Source organism: Ranitomeya imitator, chromosome 5 (assembly GCF_032444005.1).
Source record: "Ranitomeya imitator isolate aRanImi1 chromosome 5, aRanImi1.pri, whole genome shotgun sequence".
In the NCBI taxonomy this organism is placed as follows: Eukaryota; Metazoa; Chordata; class Amphibia; order Anura; family Dendrobatidae; genus Ranitomeya; species Ranitomeya imitator.
In genome coordinates this window covers 682,372,046-682,388,572 of record NC_091286.1, presented here as the reverse complement: position 1 = coordinate 682,388,572, position 16,527 = coordinate 682,372,046, and the positions used below count along the sequence as shown (strand labels likewise).

The 16,527-nt window shown below is 53.5% G+C and overlaps 1 protein-coding gene across 2 annotated transcripts in view; it reads right to left on the bottom strand.

The window, feature by feature from the left end:
- XKR6 (XK related 6) overlaps positions 1–15,997 on the bottom strand; it is a 330,521-nt gene extending 314,524 nt beyond the window's left edge. For both annotated transcript variants that reach the window (XM_069728381.1, XM_069728383.1), the window contains exon 1: positions 15,333–15,997. In XM_069728381.1, coding sequence (XP_069584482.1) covers positions 15,333–15,991 — 659 coding nt within the window. In that variant the 5' untranslated portion in view covers positions 15,992–15,997. The remainder of the gene's footprint in view (positions 1–15,332) is intronic.
- Between the last annotated feature and the right edge of the window lie 530 nt (positions 15,998–16,527).

Genomic DNA, 16,527 nt, shown 5'->3' with positions numbered 1-16,527 from the left:
GTACCATCTGTACCTACATCCATTATAGCGAGAGTCAGGGTGAGAGTACTATCTGTACCTACATCCATTATAGGGAGAGAGAGTGAGAGTACTATCTGTACCTACATCCATTATAGCGAGAGACAGGGTGAGAGTACCATCTGTACCTACATCCATTATAGAGAGAGAGAGTGAGAGTACCATCTGTACCTACATCCATTATAGCGAGAGACAGGGTGAGAGTACCATCTGTACCTACATCCATTATAGCTAGAGACAGGGTGAGTACTATCTGTACCAACATCCATTATAGGGAGAGACAGGGTGAGAGTACCATCTGTACCTACATCCATTATAGGGAGAGACAGGGTGAGAGTACTATCTGTACCTACGTCCATTATAGCTAGAGACAGGGTGAGTACTATCTGTACCAACATCCATTATAGCGAGAGACAGGGTGAGAGTACCATCTGTACCTACATCCATTATAGGGAGAGACAGGGTGAGAGTACCATCTGTACCTACATCAATTATAGGGAGAGACAGGGTGAGAGTACTATCTGTACCTACATCCATTGTAGCTAGAGACAGGGTGAGAGTACCATCTGTACCTACATCCATTATAGCGAGAGTCAGGGTGAGAGTACCATCTGTACCTACATCCATTATAGCGAGAGACAGCGTGAGAGTACTATCTGTACCTACATCCATTATAAGGAGAGAGAGTGAGAGTACTATCTGTACCTACATCCATTATAGCGAGAGACAGCGTGAGAGTACTATCTGTACCTACATCCATTATAGGGAGAGAGAGAGTACTATCTGTACCTACATCCATTATAGCAAGAGTCAGGGTGAGAGTACTATCTGTACATACATCCATTATAGCGAGAGACAGCGTGAGAGTACTATCTGTACCTACATCCATTATAGGGAGAGAGAGTGACAGTACTATCTGTACCTACATCCATTATAGCAAGAGACAGCGTGAGAGTACCATCTGTACCTACATCAATTATAGCGAGAGTCAGGGTGAGAGTACCATCTGTACCTACATCCATTATAGGGAGAGACAGGGTGACAGTACTATCTGTACCTACATCCATTATAGCGAGAGTCAGGGTGAGAGTACTATCTGTACCTACATCCATTATAGCTAGAGACAGGGTGAGAGTACCATCTGTACCTACATCCATTATAGCGAGAGACAGGGTGAGAGTACCATCTGTACATACATCCATTATAGCGAGAGACAGCGTGAGAGTACTATCTGTACCTACATCCATTATAGGGAGAGAGAGTGACAGTACTATCTGTACCTACATCCATTATAGCAAGAGACAGCGTGAGAGTACCATCTGTACCTACATCCATTATAGCGAGAGTCAGGGTGAGAGTACCATCTGTACCTACATCCATTATAGGGAGAGACAGGGTGACAGTACTATCTGTACCTACATCCATTATAGCGAGAGTCAGGGTGAGAGTACTATCTGTACCTACATCCATTATAGCTAGAGACAGGGTGAGAGTACTATCTGTACCTACATCCATTATAGCGAGAGTCAGGGTGAGAGTACCATCTGTACCTACATCCATTATAGCGAGAGACAGCGTGAGAGTACTATCTGTACCTACATCCATTATAGGGAGAGAGAGTGAGAGTACTATCTGTACCTACATCCATTATAGGGAGAGACAGGGTGAGAGTACTATCTGTACCTACATCCATTATAGAGAGAGACAGGGTGACAGTACTATCTGTACCTACATCCATTATAGGGAGAGACAGGGTGACAGTACTATCTGTACCTACATCCATTATAGGGAGAGACAGGGTGACAGTACTATCTGTACATCCTTTACAGGCAAGATATAGTGCTAGTACACCATTCATTAGCATCATTTAGAAGGAGTCACAAGCAGACAGTACTATCTGTGCAAACAGAATTTACAAGGAGTCAAACTGGCATTAACCTCATCATTTGCTGAGTGGCAAGAACGCAGTACTGTCTGTGCCAAGACCATTCCCAGAGCGATACAGGGAAGTAATACTGCCTGTGCTTACACCATTTCCGTAACAGGGAGAGACAGACAACAGTACTATCTGTGCTCAGAATATCATGCAGGCGTGCCCTGTAGCCGCCGATGTATTGTGTCACTAATTATTCAATTATTCACATATGTGGGGAAAATAACGTCAGCTTAGGCTGGTGATAGATGCATTGATCAGAATGGATCAAATAGGATGAAAAACAACAACACTGTCTCCTCTTTAAGGGATGGTCTCCAGTTTAACTAACTCAATCATATACCCCAATAGGAGATCCTTTTTAGGACCTCTTACAAAGTGCATGATACCCCTCACCGTCCCCTTTTAAGCTTCGCAGCTTTCACGCTGGTCTCAACTTCCCAGTCGCTCTTGACACACAAATAATCACTGTTCAGCCAATCCCATAACTGGGGATTGGCTGCAGCGGTCTCATATCCCGACAGCGAGACTTTATCTCTGCCGGTAGTAGATACTGGCAGGGGGCCAGGATTGGTAAGGCGAGTATTGCCTCCATTATATATTTAACCCAATGTGACCCCAAAAGACAGGGGTCCTGAATTTTGAAGCAACCAAAGACCCCGTAGCGTCAGAATCACAACAATGCACATACTGCACAGTGTGGAGTCGGATCACTTTATGGAGTCTACAGTCATGGCCAAAAGTATCGACACCCCTGCAATTCTGTCAGATAATACTCAGTTTCTTCCTGAAAATGATTGCAATCACAAATTCTTTGTTATTATTATCTTCATTTAATTTGTCTTAAATGAAAAAACACAAGGAATTGTCCTAAAGCCAAATTGGATATAATTCCACACCAAACATAAAAAAGGGGGTGAACAAAATTATTGGCACTGTTGGAAAACTCATGTGATGCTTCTCTAATTTGTGTAATTAACAGCACCTGTAACTTACCTGTGGCACCTAACAGGTGTTGGCAATAACTAAATCACACTTGCAGCCAGTTGACATGGATTAAAGTTGACTCAACCTCTGTCCTGTGTCCTTGTGTGTACCACATTGAGCATGGAGAAAAGAAAGAAGAACAAAGAACTGTCTGAGGACTTGAGAAACCAAATTGTGAGGAAGCACGAGCAATCTCAAGGCTACAAGTCCATCTCCAAAGACCTGAATGTTCCTGTGTCTACCGTGCGCAGTGTCATCAAGAAGTTTAAAGCCCACGGCACTGTGGCTAACCTGCCTAGATGTGGACGGAAAAGAAAAATTGACAAGAGATTTCAACACAAGATTGTGCGGATGTTGGGTAAAGAACCTCGACTAACATCCAAACAAGTTCAAGCTGCCCTGCAGTCCGAGGGTACAACAGTGTCAACCCGTACTATCCGTCCGCGTCTGAATGAAAAGGGACTGTATGGTAGGAGACCCAGGAAGACCCCACTTCTTACCCCGAGACATAAAAAAGCCAGGCAGGAGTTTGCCAAAACTTACCTGAAAAAGCCTAAAACGTTTTGGAAGAATGTTCTCTGGTCAGATGAGACAAAAGTAGAGCTTTTTGGGGAAAGGCATCAACATAGAGTTTACAGGAGAAAAAAAGAGGCATTCAAAGAAAAGAACACGGTCCCTACAGTCAAACATGGCGGAGGTTCCCTGATGTTTTGGGGTTGCTTTGTTGCCTCTGGCACTGGACTGCTTGACCGTGTGCATGGCATTATGAAGTCTGAAGACTACCAACAAATTTTGCAGCATAATGTAGGGCCCAGTGTGAGAAAGCTGGGTCTCCCTCAAAGGTCATGGGTCTTCCAGCAGAACAATGACCCAAAACACACTTCAAAAAGCACTAGAAAATGGTTTGAGAGAAAGCACTGGAGACTTCTAAGGTGGCCAGCAATGAGTCCAGACCTGAATCCCATAAAACACCTGTGGAGAGATCTAAAAATGGCAGTTTGGAGAAGGCACTCTTCAAATATCAGGGACCTGGAGCAGTTTGCCAAAGAAGAATGGTCTAAAATTCCAGCAGAGCATTGTAAGAAACTTATTGGTGGTTACCGGAAGCAGTTGGTCGCAGTTATTTTGGCTAAAGGCTGTGCAACCAAGTATTAGGCTGAGGGTGCCAATACTTTTGTCCGGCCCATTTTTGGAGTTTTGTGTGAAATGATCAATGTTTTGCTTTTTGCTTCATTCTCTTTTGTGTTTTTTTCATTTAAGACAAAATTAATGAAGATAATAATACCAAATAATTTGTGTTTGCAATCATTTTCAGGAAGAAACTGAGTATTATCTGACAGAATTGCAGGGGTGTCAATACTTTTGGCCATGACTGTATATACAATAATTGGGTGCAAATATGGGCAGTTCACAGAACGGTAGCATAGTCCAAATGGTCCTCGCCCAGGGGATCTCCTCCACGGATCACTATTCCCTCAATGATCCCAGCTCACATGAAGAACGAAATCTGTAAATGTAGAAGGCATGGGTGGGCTGGGGGCTGTCATGAGCCGGAGCTGCTCCCACCTTCACGGTTTTTAACCGCCCACATACATATCATCATCACACAGCATGAAGAGCCGACGATACATCCTGGGAAGGCAACAATGTCTGCTGAAAAGCAAGAAAACCCTGCACGGTGGCATCTACTCACGAGTCCAGAGAAATAAGAAATCTCACAACGCCGGGCGCTGGTCAGGGCATAAACCTCGGGCAGACCCACCATTTATTTCCCTCCCGCCCGAGACCTGCTCAAGACCGGAGGACATTCTGCAGCCCGAGCAAAGGTGCCAGATGGGAGGGGGGAGAAAGGAGAGGCACAAAAAGGAAGAAAGCGCTTACTGGATGATACAAAGGACAGCGGCCGACGCTCCTGACTATATCCAACACACAAATGATTGTACGTGATGAGCGGCGAAACACAGGAGCCACCGCCAGGAGCTGGTCTGACTACGGAAACCACCGTCACGTCCTTGTGTAGATCACTACTACAATACAGAGCGCCTCGTCTATAGTGTCTGCCCCTACATAGTATAATTCAGCACCTCTGCCATATAGGAGCAGACACTATAGACTGGGAGCCGTCCAGATTACATAGACTACTATGTAGGAGGCAGACATCATGGACTGCGGGCTGCCATAGCAGAAGTGCTGAAGTACAGACACTATGGAAGGCTACCAGTTTATAGTGTCTACCCCTATGTAGTGCGTGTAATTCAGCACCTCTACTATGGACGGAGGGCTCCAACTATACAATGCCTGCTCCTATATAGTATATTATGGTTCAGCACCTCTACTATGGTCTATAGTGTTGCCTCCTATACAGTGTATGTAGATAAGAACAATAACTACTTGATGGCTCCCAGTAATGGAGTGAGGTTCAGCTCCCAGTAAAGGAGTGAGGTTCAGCACCTGACTACGGACAGCTCCCAGTATAGGAGTGAGGTTCAGCACCTGACTACAGACGGCTCCCAGTATAGGAGTGTGGTTCAGCACCTGACTACGGACAGCTCCCAGTTTGGTTCAGCACCTGACTACAGACGGCTCCCAGTATAGGAGTGAGGTTCAGCACCTGACTACGGACGGCTCCCAGTATAGGAGTGTGGTTCAGCACCTGACTACGGATGGCTCCCAGTATAGGAGTGAGGTTCAGCACCTGACTACGGACGGCTCCCAGTATAGGAGTGTGGTTTCAGCACCTGACTACGGACGGCTCCCAGTATAGGAGCGTGGTTCAGCACCTCACTACGGACGGCTCCCAGTATAGGAGTGTGGTTCAGCACCTGACTACGGACAGCTCCCAGTATAGGAGTGAGGTTCAGCACCTGACTACAAACAGCTCCCAGTATAGGAGTGAGGTTCAGCACCTGACTACAGACGGCTCCCAGTATAGGAGTGTGGTTCAGCACCTGACTACGGGCGGACGGCTCCCAGTATAGGCGTGTGGTTCAGCACCTGACTACGGACGGCTCCCAGTATAGGAGTGTGGTTCAGCACCTGACTACGGACGGCTCCCAGTATAGAAGTGAGGTTCAGCACCTGACTACAGACGGCTCCCAGTATAGAAGTGAGGTTCAGCACCTGACTACGGACGGCTCCCAGTATAGGAGTGTGGTTCAGCACCTGACTACGGACGGCTCCCAGTATAGGAGTGTGGTTCAGCACCTGACTACAGACGGCTCCCAGTATAGGAGTGAGGTTCAGCACCTGACTACAGACGGCTCCCAGTATAGGAGTGTGGTTCAGCACCTGACTACGGACGGCTCCCAGTATAGGAGTGAGGTTCAGCACCTGACTACAGACGGCTCCCAGTATAGGAGTGTGGTTCAGCACCTGACTACAGACGGCTCCCAGTATAGGAGTGTGGTTCAGCACCTGACTACGGACAGCTCCCAGTTTGGTTCAGCACCTGACTACACACGGCTCCCAGTATAGGAGTGAGGTTCAGCACCTGACTACGGACGGCTCCCAGTATAGGAGTGTGGTTCAGCACCTGACTACGGATGGCTCCCAGTATAGGAGTGTGGTTCAGCACCTGACTACGGACGGCTCCCAGTATAGGAGTGAGGTTCAGCACCTGACTACAGACGGCTCCCAGTATAGGAGTGTGGTTCAGCACCTGACTACAGACGGCTCCCAGTATAGGAGTGTGGTTCAGCACCTGACTACGGACGGCTCCCAGTATAGGAGTGTGGTTCAGCACCTGACTACGGACGGCTCCCAGTATAGGAGTGAGGTTCAGCACCTGACTACAGACGGCTCCCAGTATAGGAGTGTGGTTCAGCACCTGACTACAGACGGCTCCCAGTATAGGAGTGTGGTTCAGCACCTGACTACGGACAGCTCCCAGTTTGGTTCAGCACCTGACTACACACGGCTCCCAGTATAGGAGTGAGGTTCAGCACCTGACTACGGACGGCTCCCAGTATAGGAGTGTGGTTCAGCACCTGACTACGGATGGCTCCCAGTATAGGAGTGAGGTTCAGCACCTGACTACAAACAGCTCCCAGTATAGGAGTGTGGTTCAGCACCTGACTACGGACGGCTCCCAGTATAGGAGTGTGGTTCAGCACCTGACTACGGACGGCTCCCAGTATAGGAGTGTGGTTCAGCACCTGACTACGGACAGCTCCCAGTTTGGTTCAGCACCTGACTACGGACGGCTCCCAGTATAGGAGTGAGTTCAGCACCTGACTACGGACGGCTCCCAGTATAGGAGTGTGGTTCAGCACCTGACTACGGACAGCTCCCAGTATAGGAGTGTGGTTCAGCACCTGACTACGGACAGCTCCCAGTTTGGTTCAGCACCTGACTACGGACGGCTCCCAGTATAGGAGTGTGGTTCAGCACCTGACTACGGACAGCTCTCAGTATAGGAGTGAGGTTCAGCACCTGACTACGGACAGCTCCCAGTATAGGAGTGAGGTTCAGCACCTGACTACGGACAGCTCTCAGTATAGGAGTGAGGTTCAGCACCTGACTACGGACAGCTCCCAGTATAGGAGTGTGGTTCAGCACCTGACTACGGACGGCTCCCAGTATAGGAGTGTGGTTCAGCACCTGACTACGGACAGCTCCCAGTATAGGAGTGAGGTTCAGCACCTGACTACGGACGGCTCCCAGTATAGGAGTGTGGTTCAGCACCTGACTACGGACGGCTCCCAGTATAGGAGTGAGGTTCAGCACCTGACTACAGACGGCTCCCAGTATAGGAGTGTGGTTCAGCACCTGACTACGGACGGCTCCCAGTATAGGAGTGAGGTTCAGCACCTGACTACGGACAGCTCCCAGTTTGGTTCAGCACCTGACTACACACGGCTCCCAGTATAGGAGTGAGGTTCAGCACCTGACTACGGACAGCTCTCAGTATAGGAGTGTGGTTCAGCACCTGACTACGGACAGCTCTCAGTATAGGAGTGTGGTTCAGCACCTGACTACGGACGGCTCCCAGTATAGGAGTGTGGTTCAGCACCTGACTTCGGACGGCTCCCAGTATAGGAGTGTGGTTCAGCACCTGACTACGGACAGCTCCCAGTTTGGTTCAGCACCTGACTACGGACGGCTCCCAGTATAGGAGTGAGGTTCAGCACCTGACTACGGACGGCTCCCAGTATAGGAGTGTGGTTCAGCACCTGACTACGGACGGCTCCCAGTTTGGTTCAGCACCTGACTACGGACGGCTCCCAGTATAGGAGTGAGGTTCAGCACCTGACTACGGGCAGCTCCCAGTATAGGAGTGAGGTTCAGCACCTGACTATGGACAGCTCCCAGTATAGGAGTGTGGTTCAGCACCTGACTACGGACAGCTCCCAGTTTGGTTCAGCACCTGACTACGGACGGCTCCCAGTATAGGAGTGAGGTTCAGCACCTGACTACGGACGGCTCCCAGTATAGGAGTGTGGTTCAGCACCTGACTACGGACGGCTCCCAGTTTGGTTCAGCACCTGACTACGGACGGCTCCCAGTATAGGAGCGTGGTTCAGCACCTGACTACGGACGGCTCCCAGTATAGGAGTGTGGTTCAGCACCTGACTACGGACAGCTCCCAGTATAGGAGTGTGGTTCAGCACCTGACTACAGACGGCTCCCAGTATAGGAGTGTGGTTCAGCACCTGACTACGGACGGCTCCCAGTATAGGAGTGAGGTTCAGCACCTGACTACAGACGGCTCCCAGTATAGGAGTGTGGTTCAGCACCTGACTACGGACAGCTCCCAGTATAGGAGTGTGGTTCAGCACCTGACTACGGACGGCTCCCAGTTTGGTTCAGCACCTGACTACGGACGGCTCCCAGTATAGGAGTGTGGTTCAGCACCTGACTACGGACGGCTCCCAGTTTGGTTCAGCACCTGACTACGGACGGCTCCCAGTATAGGAGTGTGGTTCAGCACCTGACTACGGACGGCTCCCAGTATAGGAGTGAGGTTCAGCACCTGACTACGGACGGCTCCCAGTATAGGAGTGAGGTTCAGCACCTGACTATGGACGGCTTTCAGTATAGGAGTGAGGTTCAGCACCTGACTATGGACAGCTCCCAGTATAGGAGTGTGGTTCAGCACCTGACTATGGACGGCTTTCAGTATAGGAGTGAGGTTCAGCACCTGACTATGGACAGCTCCCAGTATAGGAGTGAGGTTCAGCACCTGACTACGGACGGCTCCCAGTATAGGAGTGAGGTTCAGCACCTGACTACGGACGGCTCCCAGTATAGGAGTGAGGTTCAGCACCTGACTACGGACGGCTCCCAGTATAGGAGTGAGGTTCAGCACCTGACTACGGACGGCTCCCAGTATAGGAGTGAGGTTCAGCACCTGACTACGGACGGCTCCCAGTATAGGAGTGAGGTTCAGCACCTGACTACGGACGGCTCCCAGTATAGGAGTGTGGTTCAGCACCTGACTACGGACAGCTCCCAGTTTGGTTCAGCACCTGACTACGGACGGCTCCCAGTATAGGAGTGTGGTTCAGCACCTGACTACGGACGGCTCTCAGTATAGGAGTGTGGTTCAGCACCTGACTACGGACAGCTCCCAGTTTGGTTCAGCACCTGACTACAGACGGCTCCCAGTATAGGAGTGTGGTTCAGCACCTGACTACGGACAGCTCCCAGTTTGGTTCAGCACCTGACTACGGACGGCTCCCAGTATAGGAGTGAGGTTCAGCACCTGACTACGGACGGCTCCCAGTATAGGAGTGTGGTTCAGCACCTGACTACGGACAGCTCCCAGTTTGGTTCAGCACCTGACTACGGACGGCTCCCAGTATAGGAGTGTGGTTCAGCACCTGACTACGGACAGCTCCCAGTTTGGTTCAGCACCTGACTACGGACGGCTCCCAGTATAGGAGTGAGGTTCAGCACCTGACTACGGACGGCTCCCAGTATAGGAGTGTGGTTCAGCACCTGACTACGGACAGCTCCCAGTTTGGTTCAGCACCTGACTACGGACGGCTCCCAGTATAGGAGTGTGGTTCAGCACCTGACTACGGACAGCTCCCAGTTTGGTTCAGCACCTGACTACGGACAGCTCCCAGTATAGGAGTGTGGTTCAGCACCTGACTACGGACAGCTCCCAGTATAGGAGTGAGGTTCAGCACCTGACTACGGACAGCTCCCAGTTTGGTTCAGCACCTGACTACGGACGGCTCTCAGTATAGGAGTGTGGTTCAGCACCTGACTACGGACAGCTCCCAGTTTGGTTCAGCACCTGACTACGGACGGCTCCCAGTATAGGAGTGAGGTTCAGCACCTGACTACGGACAGCTCCCAGTATAGGAGTGAGGTTCAGCACCTGACTACGGACAGCTCCCAGTATAGGAGTGTGGTTCAGCACCTGACTACGGACAGCTCCCAGTATAGGAGTGTGGTTCAGCACCTGACTACGGACAGCTCCCAGTATAGGAGTGTGGTTCAGCACCTGACTACGGACGGCTCCCAGTATAGGAGTGAGGTTCAGCACCTGACTACGGACAGCTCCCAGTATAGGAGTGAGGTTCAGCACCTGACTACGGACAGCTCCCAGTATAGGAGTGAGGTTCAGCACCTGACTACGGACAGCTCCCAGTATAGGAGTGAGGTTCAGCACCTGACTACGGACAGCTCCCAGTATAGGAGTGAGGTTCAGCACCTGACTATGGACAGCTCCCAGTATAGGAGTGAGGTTCAGCACCTGACTATGGACAGCTCCCAGTATAGGAGTGAGGTTCAGCACCTGACTATGGACAGCTCCCAGTATAGGAGTGAGGTTCAGCACCTGACTACGGACGGCTCCCAGTATAGGAGTGTGGTTCAGCACCTGACTACGGACGGCTCCCAGTATAGGAGTGAGGTTCAGCACCTGACTACGGACGGCTCCCAGTATAGGAGTGTGGTTCAGCACCTGACTACGGACAGCTCCCAGTATAGGAGTGAGGTTCAGCACCTGACTACGGACGGCTCCCAGTATAGGAGTGAGGTTCAGCACCTGACTATGGACAGCTCCCAGTATAGGAGTGAGGTTCAGCACCTGACTACGGACAGCTCCCAGTATAGGAGTGAGGTTCAGCACCTGACTATGGACAGCTCCCAGTATAGGAGTGAGGTTCAGCACCTGACTACGGACAGCTCCCAGTTTGGTTCAGCACCTGACTACGGACGGCTCCCAGTATAGGAGTGTGGTTCAGCACCTGACTACGGACGGCTCCCAGTATAGGAGTGTGGTTCAGCACCTGACTACGGACAGCTCCCAGTATAGGAGTGAGGTTCAGCACCTGACTATGGACAGCTCCCAGTATAGGAGTGAGGTTCAGCACCTGACTACGGACAGCTCCCAGTTTGGTTCAGCACCTGACTACGGACAGCTCCCAGTATAGGAGTGTGGTTCAGCACCTGACTACGGACAGCTCCCAGTTTGGTTCTGCACCTGACTACGGACGGCTCCCAGTATAGGAGTGAGGTTCAGCACCTGACTATGGACAGCTCCCAGTATAGGAGTGAGGTTCAGCACCTGACTACGGGCAGCTCCCAGTATAGGAGTGAGGTTCAGCACCTGACTATGGACAGCTCCCAGTATAGGAGTGTGGTTCAGCACCTGACTACGGACAGCTCCCAGTTTGGTTCAGCACCTGACTACGGACGGCTCCCAGTATAGGAGTGAGGTTCAGCACCTGACTACGGGCAGCTCCCAGTATAGGAGTGAGGTTCAGCACCTGACTATGGACAGCTCCCAGTATAGGAGTGTGGTTCAGCACCTGACTACGGACAGCTCCCAGTTTGGTTCAGCACCTGACTACGGACGGCTCCCAGTATAGGAGTGAGGTTCAGCACCTGACTACGGGCAGCTCCCAGTATAGGAGTGAGGTTCAGCACCTGACTATGGACAGCTCCCAGTATAGGAGTGTGGTTCAGTTCCCCCAGTATAGGAGTGTGGTTCAGTTCCCCCAGTATAGGAGTGTGGTTTAGTTCCCAGTATAGGAGTGTGGTTTAGTTCCCAGTATAGGAGTGTGGTTCAGCACCTGACTACGGACGGCTCCCAGTATAGGAGTGTGGTTCAGCACCTGACTACGGACAGCTCCCAGTTTGGTTCAGCACCTGACTACGGACGGCTCCCAGTTTGGTTCAGCACCTGACTACGGACGGCTCCCAGTATAGGAGTGAGGTTCAGCACCTGACTATGGACAGCTCCCAGTATAGGAGTGTGGTTCAGTTCCCCCAGTATAGGAGTGTGGTTCAGTTCCCCCAGTATAGGAGTGTGGTTTAGTTCCCAGTATAGGAGTGTGGTTCAGCACCTGACTATGGACGGCTCCCAGTATAGGCTCCCAGTATAGGCGTGTGGTTCAGTTCCCCCAGTTTAGAGTGTGGTTCAGCACTTGACTACAGAACCTGGTACAGAACCTGCTCCCAGTCTGTGTCTGCGGATCAGGCTGTGGATGTACTGGGGGCTGGGGACAGCTTTAAGCGCCTACACAATACCTGACCTGCCTGACAAACACTCCCAGCATCGCTGCTGACATTGCACCAATTTCCCTTCACATTCCCAGGATTCGGGTTCCCCCTGCGAGGACAGGAAGCCTCCCCCCATCTCTGATAGATCTACAGACCCTGGATGCACATCTGGGTGTGTAACAGACAGGTCTGAAGCTGCAGCGTCTCCTGCTGTGTGAGCACCACCGCGGAGAATGGCAGGGGAAGGTTATTCGCTGTGGCCCAGCTTCTTCCAGCCGGCGAGGGCCGTATTTCTCATGGATGAAGGTTAATGGAATATTATCCAGACACTAAGCAGCGCTGCAGGAATATCAGCAGTGGAAGCATCCGCCGGAGCCGCGAATCATCGCACTGTACAGGATCCTGGGCACCACACGCCTGCAAAATCGCATGCAATCACACTGCTGCAAAAAGCAGCATCCCTGTGCCCCCCACAAATGCACCCACAAAAGGAGGATCCCTGTGCATGCACCACCCTCCTGTCCACATGTAGGTTCTCTGTTATTACCCCCTCCCCCATCACCAGCGTCGTTCCTGGCACATTTACAGGAAGAGGGCACCATTCATAGTAACACCAGTACAAGAAGCCATCCTGTGCTGCACAGATCAGCAGACAACAGCCATAGTCCCAGTGCATCCTCCACCGCAGCCTCCGCCAATGTAACAATCCCACACCGCGTCCCCCCACAGTTATACTCCGGCATCTCCGCACAGCCCCAATCTGTGCCCCTGAGCTTTATCACTGCACCTTCCTTCCCAGTAGCATTGTCAGGTGAGAAGATGAAGCCCCCACACTGTCAGTGCAGGAGCCAGAGCCCACCATCTCCCCCCACAGCGGAGCATTAACCCCTCACTACAAGTGCAGCAGCTCCTGCACCTCACACACACACGGTGTCCTCACATCACCAGCAGCTGGCACAGGACCAGACACCATCCCTGGCAGCTCCCAGTAAGAGACAAACCGGTCCACCCAGAGAACGCAACACAACCAACCAGTCCGCCCAGAGAATACAACCAACCAGTCCGCCCAGAGAATACAACCAACCGATCCACCAAGAGAACGCACCAGAGCCAACCAGTCCACCCAGAGAGCACCGCTCCACAGCCAACCAGTCCACCCAGAGAGCACCGCTCCACAGCCAACCAGTCCACCCACAGAGCACCGCTCCACAGCCAACCAGTCCACCCAGAGAGCACCGCTCCACAGCCAACCAGTCCACCCAGAGAGCACCGCTCCACAGCCAACCAGTCCACCCAGAGAGCACCGCTCCACAGCCAACCAGTCCACCCACAGAGCACCGCTCCACAGCCAACCAGTCCACCCAGAGAGCACCGCTCCACAGCCAACCAGTCCACCCAGAGAGCACCGCTCCACAGCCAACCAGTCCACCCACAGAGCACCGCTCCACAGCCAACCAGTCCACCCAGAGAGCACCGCTCCACAGCCAACCAGTCCACCCAGAGAGCACCGCTCCACAGCCAACCAGTCCACCCAGAGAGCACCGCTCCACAGCCAACCAGTCCACCCAGAGAGCACCGCTCCACAGCCAACCAGTCCGCCCAGAGAGCAGCGCTCCACAGCCAACCAGTCCGCCCACAGAGCGCCGCTCCACAGCCAACCAGTCCGCCCACAGAGCGCCGCTCCACAGCCAACCAGTCCACCCAGAGAGGGCCGCTCCACAGCCAACCAGTCCGCCCACAGAGCGCCGCTCCACAGCCAACCAGTCCGCCCACAGAGCGCCGCTCCACAGCCAACCAGTCCACCCAGAGAGCACCGCTCCACAGCCAACCAGTCCACCCAGAGAGCACCGCTCCACAGCCAACCAGTCCACCCAGAGAGCACCGCTCCACAGCCAACCAGTCCACCCAGAGAGCACCGCTCCACAGCCAACCAGTCCACCCAGAGAGCACCGCTCCACAGCCAACCAGTCCACCCAGAGAGCACCGCTCCAGCCAACCAGTCCACCCAGAGCACCGCTCCACAGCCAACCAGTCCACCCAGAGAGCACCGCTCCACCCACAGAGCACCGCTCCACAGCCAACCAGTCCACCCAGAGAGCACCGCCCCACAGCCAACCAGTCCACCCAGAGCACCGCTCCACAGCCAACCAGTCCATCCAGAGAGCGCCGCTCCACAGCCAACCAGTCCACCCAGAGAGCACCGCTCCACAGCCAACTAACCGCACCAAACCAGTCCTCCTGCATTAATTCAGTGCACCCTACGTTACCTGTCTATTAACCCTGTACTCCCAGCATCCATCCTGGCATCACACCGGTACAACATTACCTTTGCATCATACCAGTATTTTTTCCACAGCGCAGAACCAGTGCCACCAGCATTTATCGTTGGCTCCTTCTCGGTGCACCACCCCGCTCCCGCGTGCTTTACCCTGCAGCAGCCCCTTCTCGGCGCACCACCCCGCTCCCCGTGCTTTACCCTGCAGCAGCTCCTTCTCGGCGCACCACCCCACTCCCCGTGCTTTACCCTGCAGCTGCCCTCTCTTACCTCACCACCCCGCTCCCCCATGCTTTACCCTGCAGCTGCCCTCTCTTACCTCACCACCCCGCTCCCCGTACTTTACCCCGCAGCTGCCCTCTCTTACCTCACCACCCCGCTCCCCGTACTTTACCCCGCAGCTGCCCTCTCTTACCTCACCACCCCGCTCCCCGTGCTTTACCCTGCAGCAGCTCCCCCTGCTTTACCCTGCAGCAGCTCCCCCGTGCTTTACCCTGCCGCAGTCCTCTCTTACCTCACCTCTCCACTCCCCGTGCTTCACCCTGCAGCAGCTCCCCGTGCTTTACCCTGCCGCAGCCCTCTCTTACCTCACCACCCCGCTCCCCGTGCTTTACCCTGCAGCAGCTCCCCGTGCTTTACTCAGCAGCAGCCCTCTCTTACCTCCACACTTGCCCCATCTGCAGGACGTGGATGACCGTCTGCCAGATCCACACGGACAGGCGGCAGAACCTGTCGGCTCCGGGGCTGGTCGTGGTGTAGGGATGATGGCGGTGGTAGTAGTGGTGATGATGAGTGTTGCCCATCATTGGGGGTCCCCGGCTGCTCAGCCCCTCCACCGCCCCCAGCCCCCCGCCGGTGTAATCCTGGGCGAACCACCTGAAGCTGAGGATCTGCACCAGCACGGAGGGCACCAGCACGAAGCCCAGCGTCAGCGAGAAGCAGACGTAGTCCCGCTGGGAGTAGTAGTCCGCCGCCAGCCACACGTCGGTGCCCACGTCCCAGAAGAAGACGAGCAGGGCCAGCACGATCCACAGGCAGTCCAGCCAGGCCCGGTCCCCCGGCGCGGCGGTCCCGGCGGGCGGCGGTGCCGGCTGCCCCTTCACCCTCCGCAGCAGGGCGCGCAGACAGGCCGAGCGGCAGCCCCAGTAGCAGGACGACGTGTTACAGCAGTGGCAGATGTGGATGGAGCTGCTCTCCCCGGGGTCCCCGTCCCCTCCCCGGCCGTCCTCCACAGCCGCCACCGCCGCCGCCTCGTCCAGGTTATGCAGCTGGGCGAAACCGGAGCCGACCCCCAACACGCCGTCCGACTTCGCCGCCATCTTCCTTCTCTCCAAAACCTAAGGGGGGGGGGGGATCCTTCTGCTTCCGCCTTGGTGACGTCACTTCCGCCCCCTCCCTGACTCATGGACACCTTTTATTGGGGGGGGGGGGTTCAAAATGGCCTCCAGCCTGGGGTCATGTGATGTGCCCCCCTTGTTGGGGAGTCATGTGGGGGAGGAGTGCTGGGGCTCTGCCTGTCACTGACAGCAAGCAGAGGTGGAGATGGAGGCCAGAAGTCCCAAATCTGACACTGACCCCACCTACAGCATGATAGGGGGCAGGGGCCCTCAGGCTGCTCCTCCTGGTCATGTTCCTACTGATCTAAGGGGGCCTAGCTTCGCCTGGTTCCAGGCTTCACTAAATGTTCATACTGATATCAGGTGGCTTGCTGGGACTTGTAGTTGCCCTTTACGTAGAGACCTTTCCATACTCCCTGCTCTCCCCATCATTGCACTCCTGAAACCTGCAAACACAATGATACCTCTGTGTGCCCCACTGCGGTGGGACGTATAATCCCCCACATATATCCTCTGCA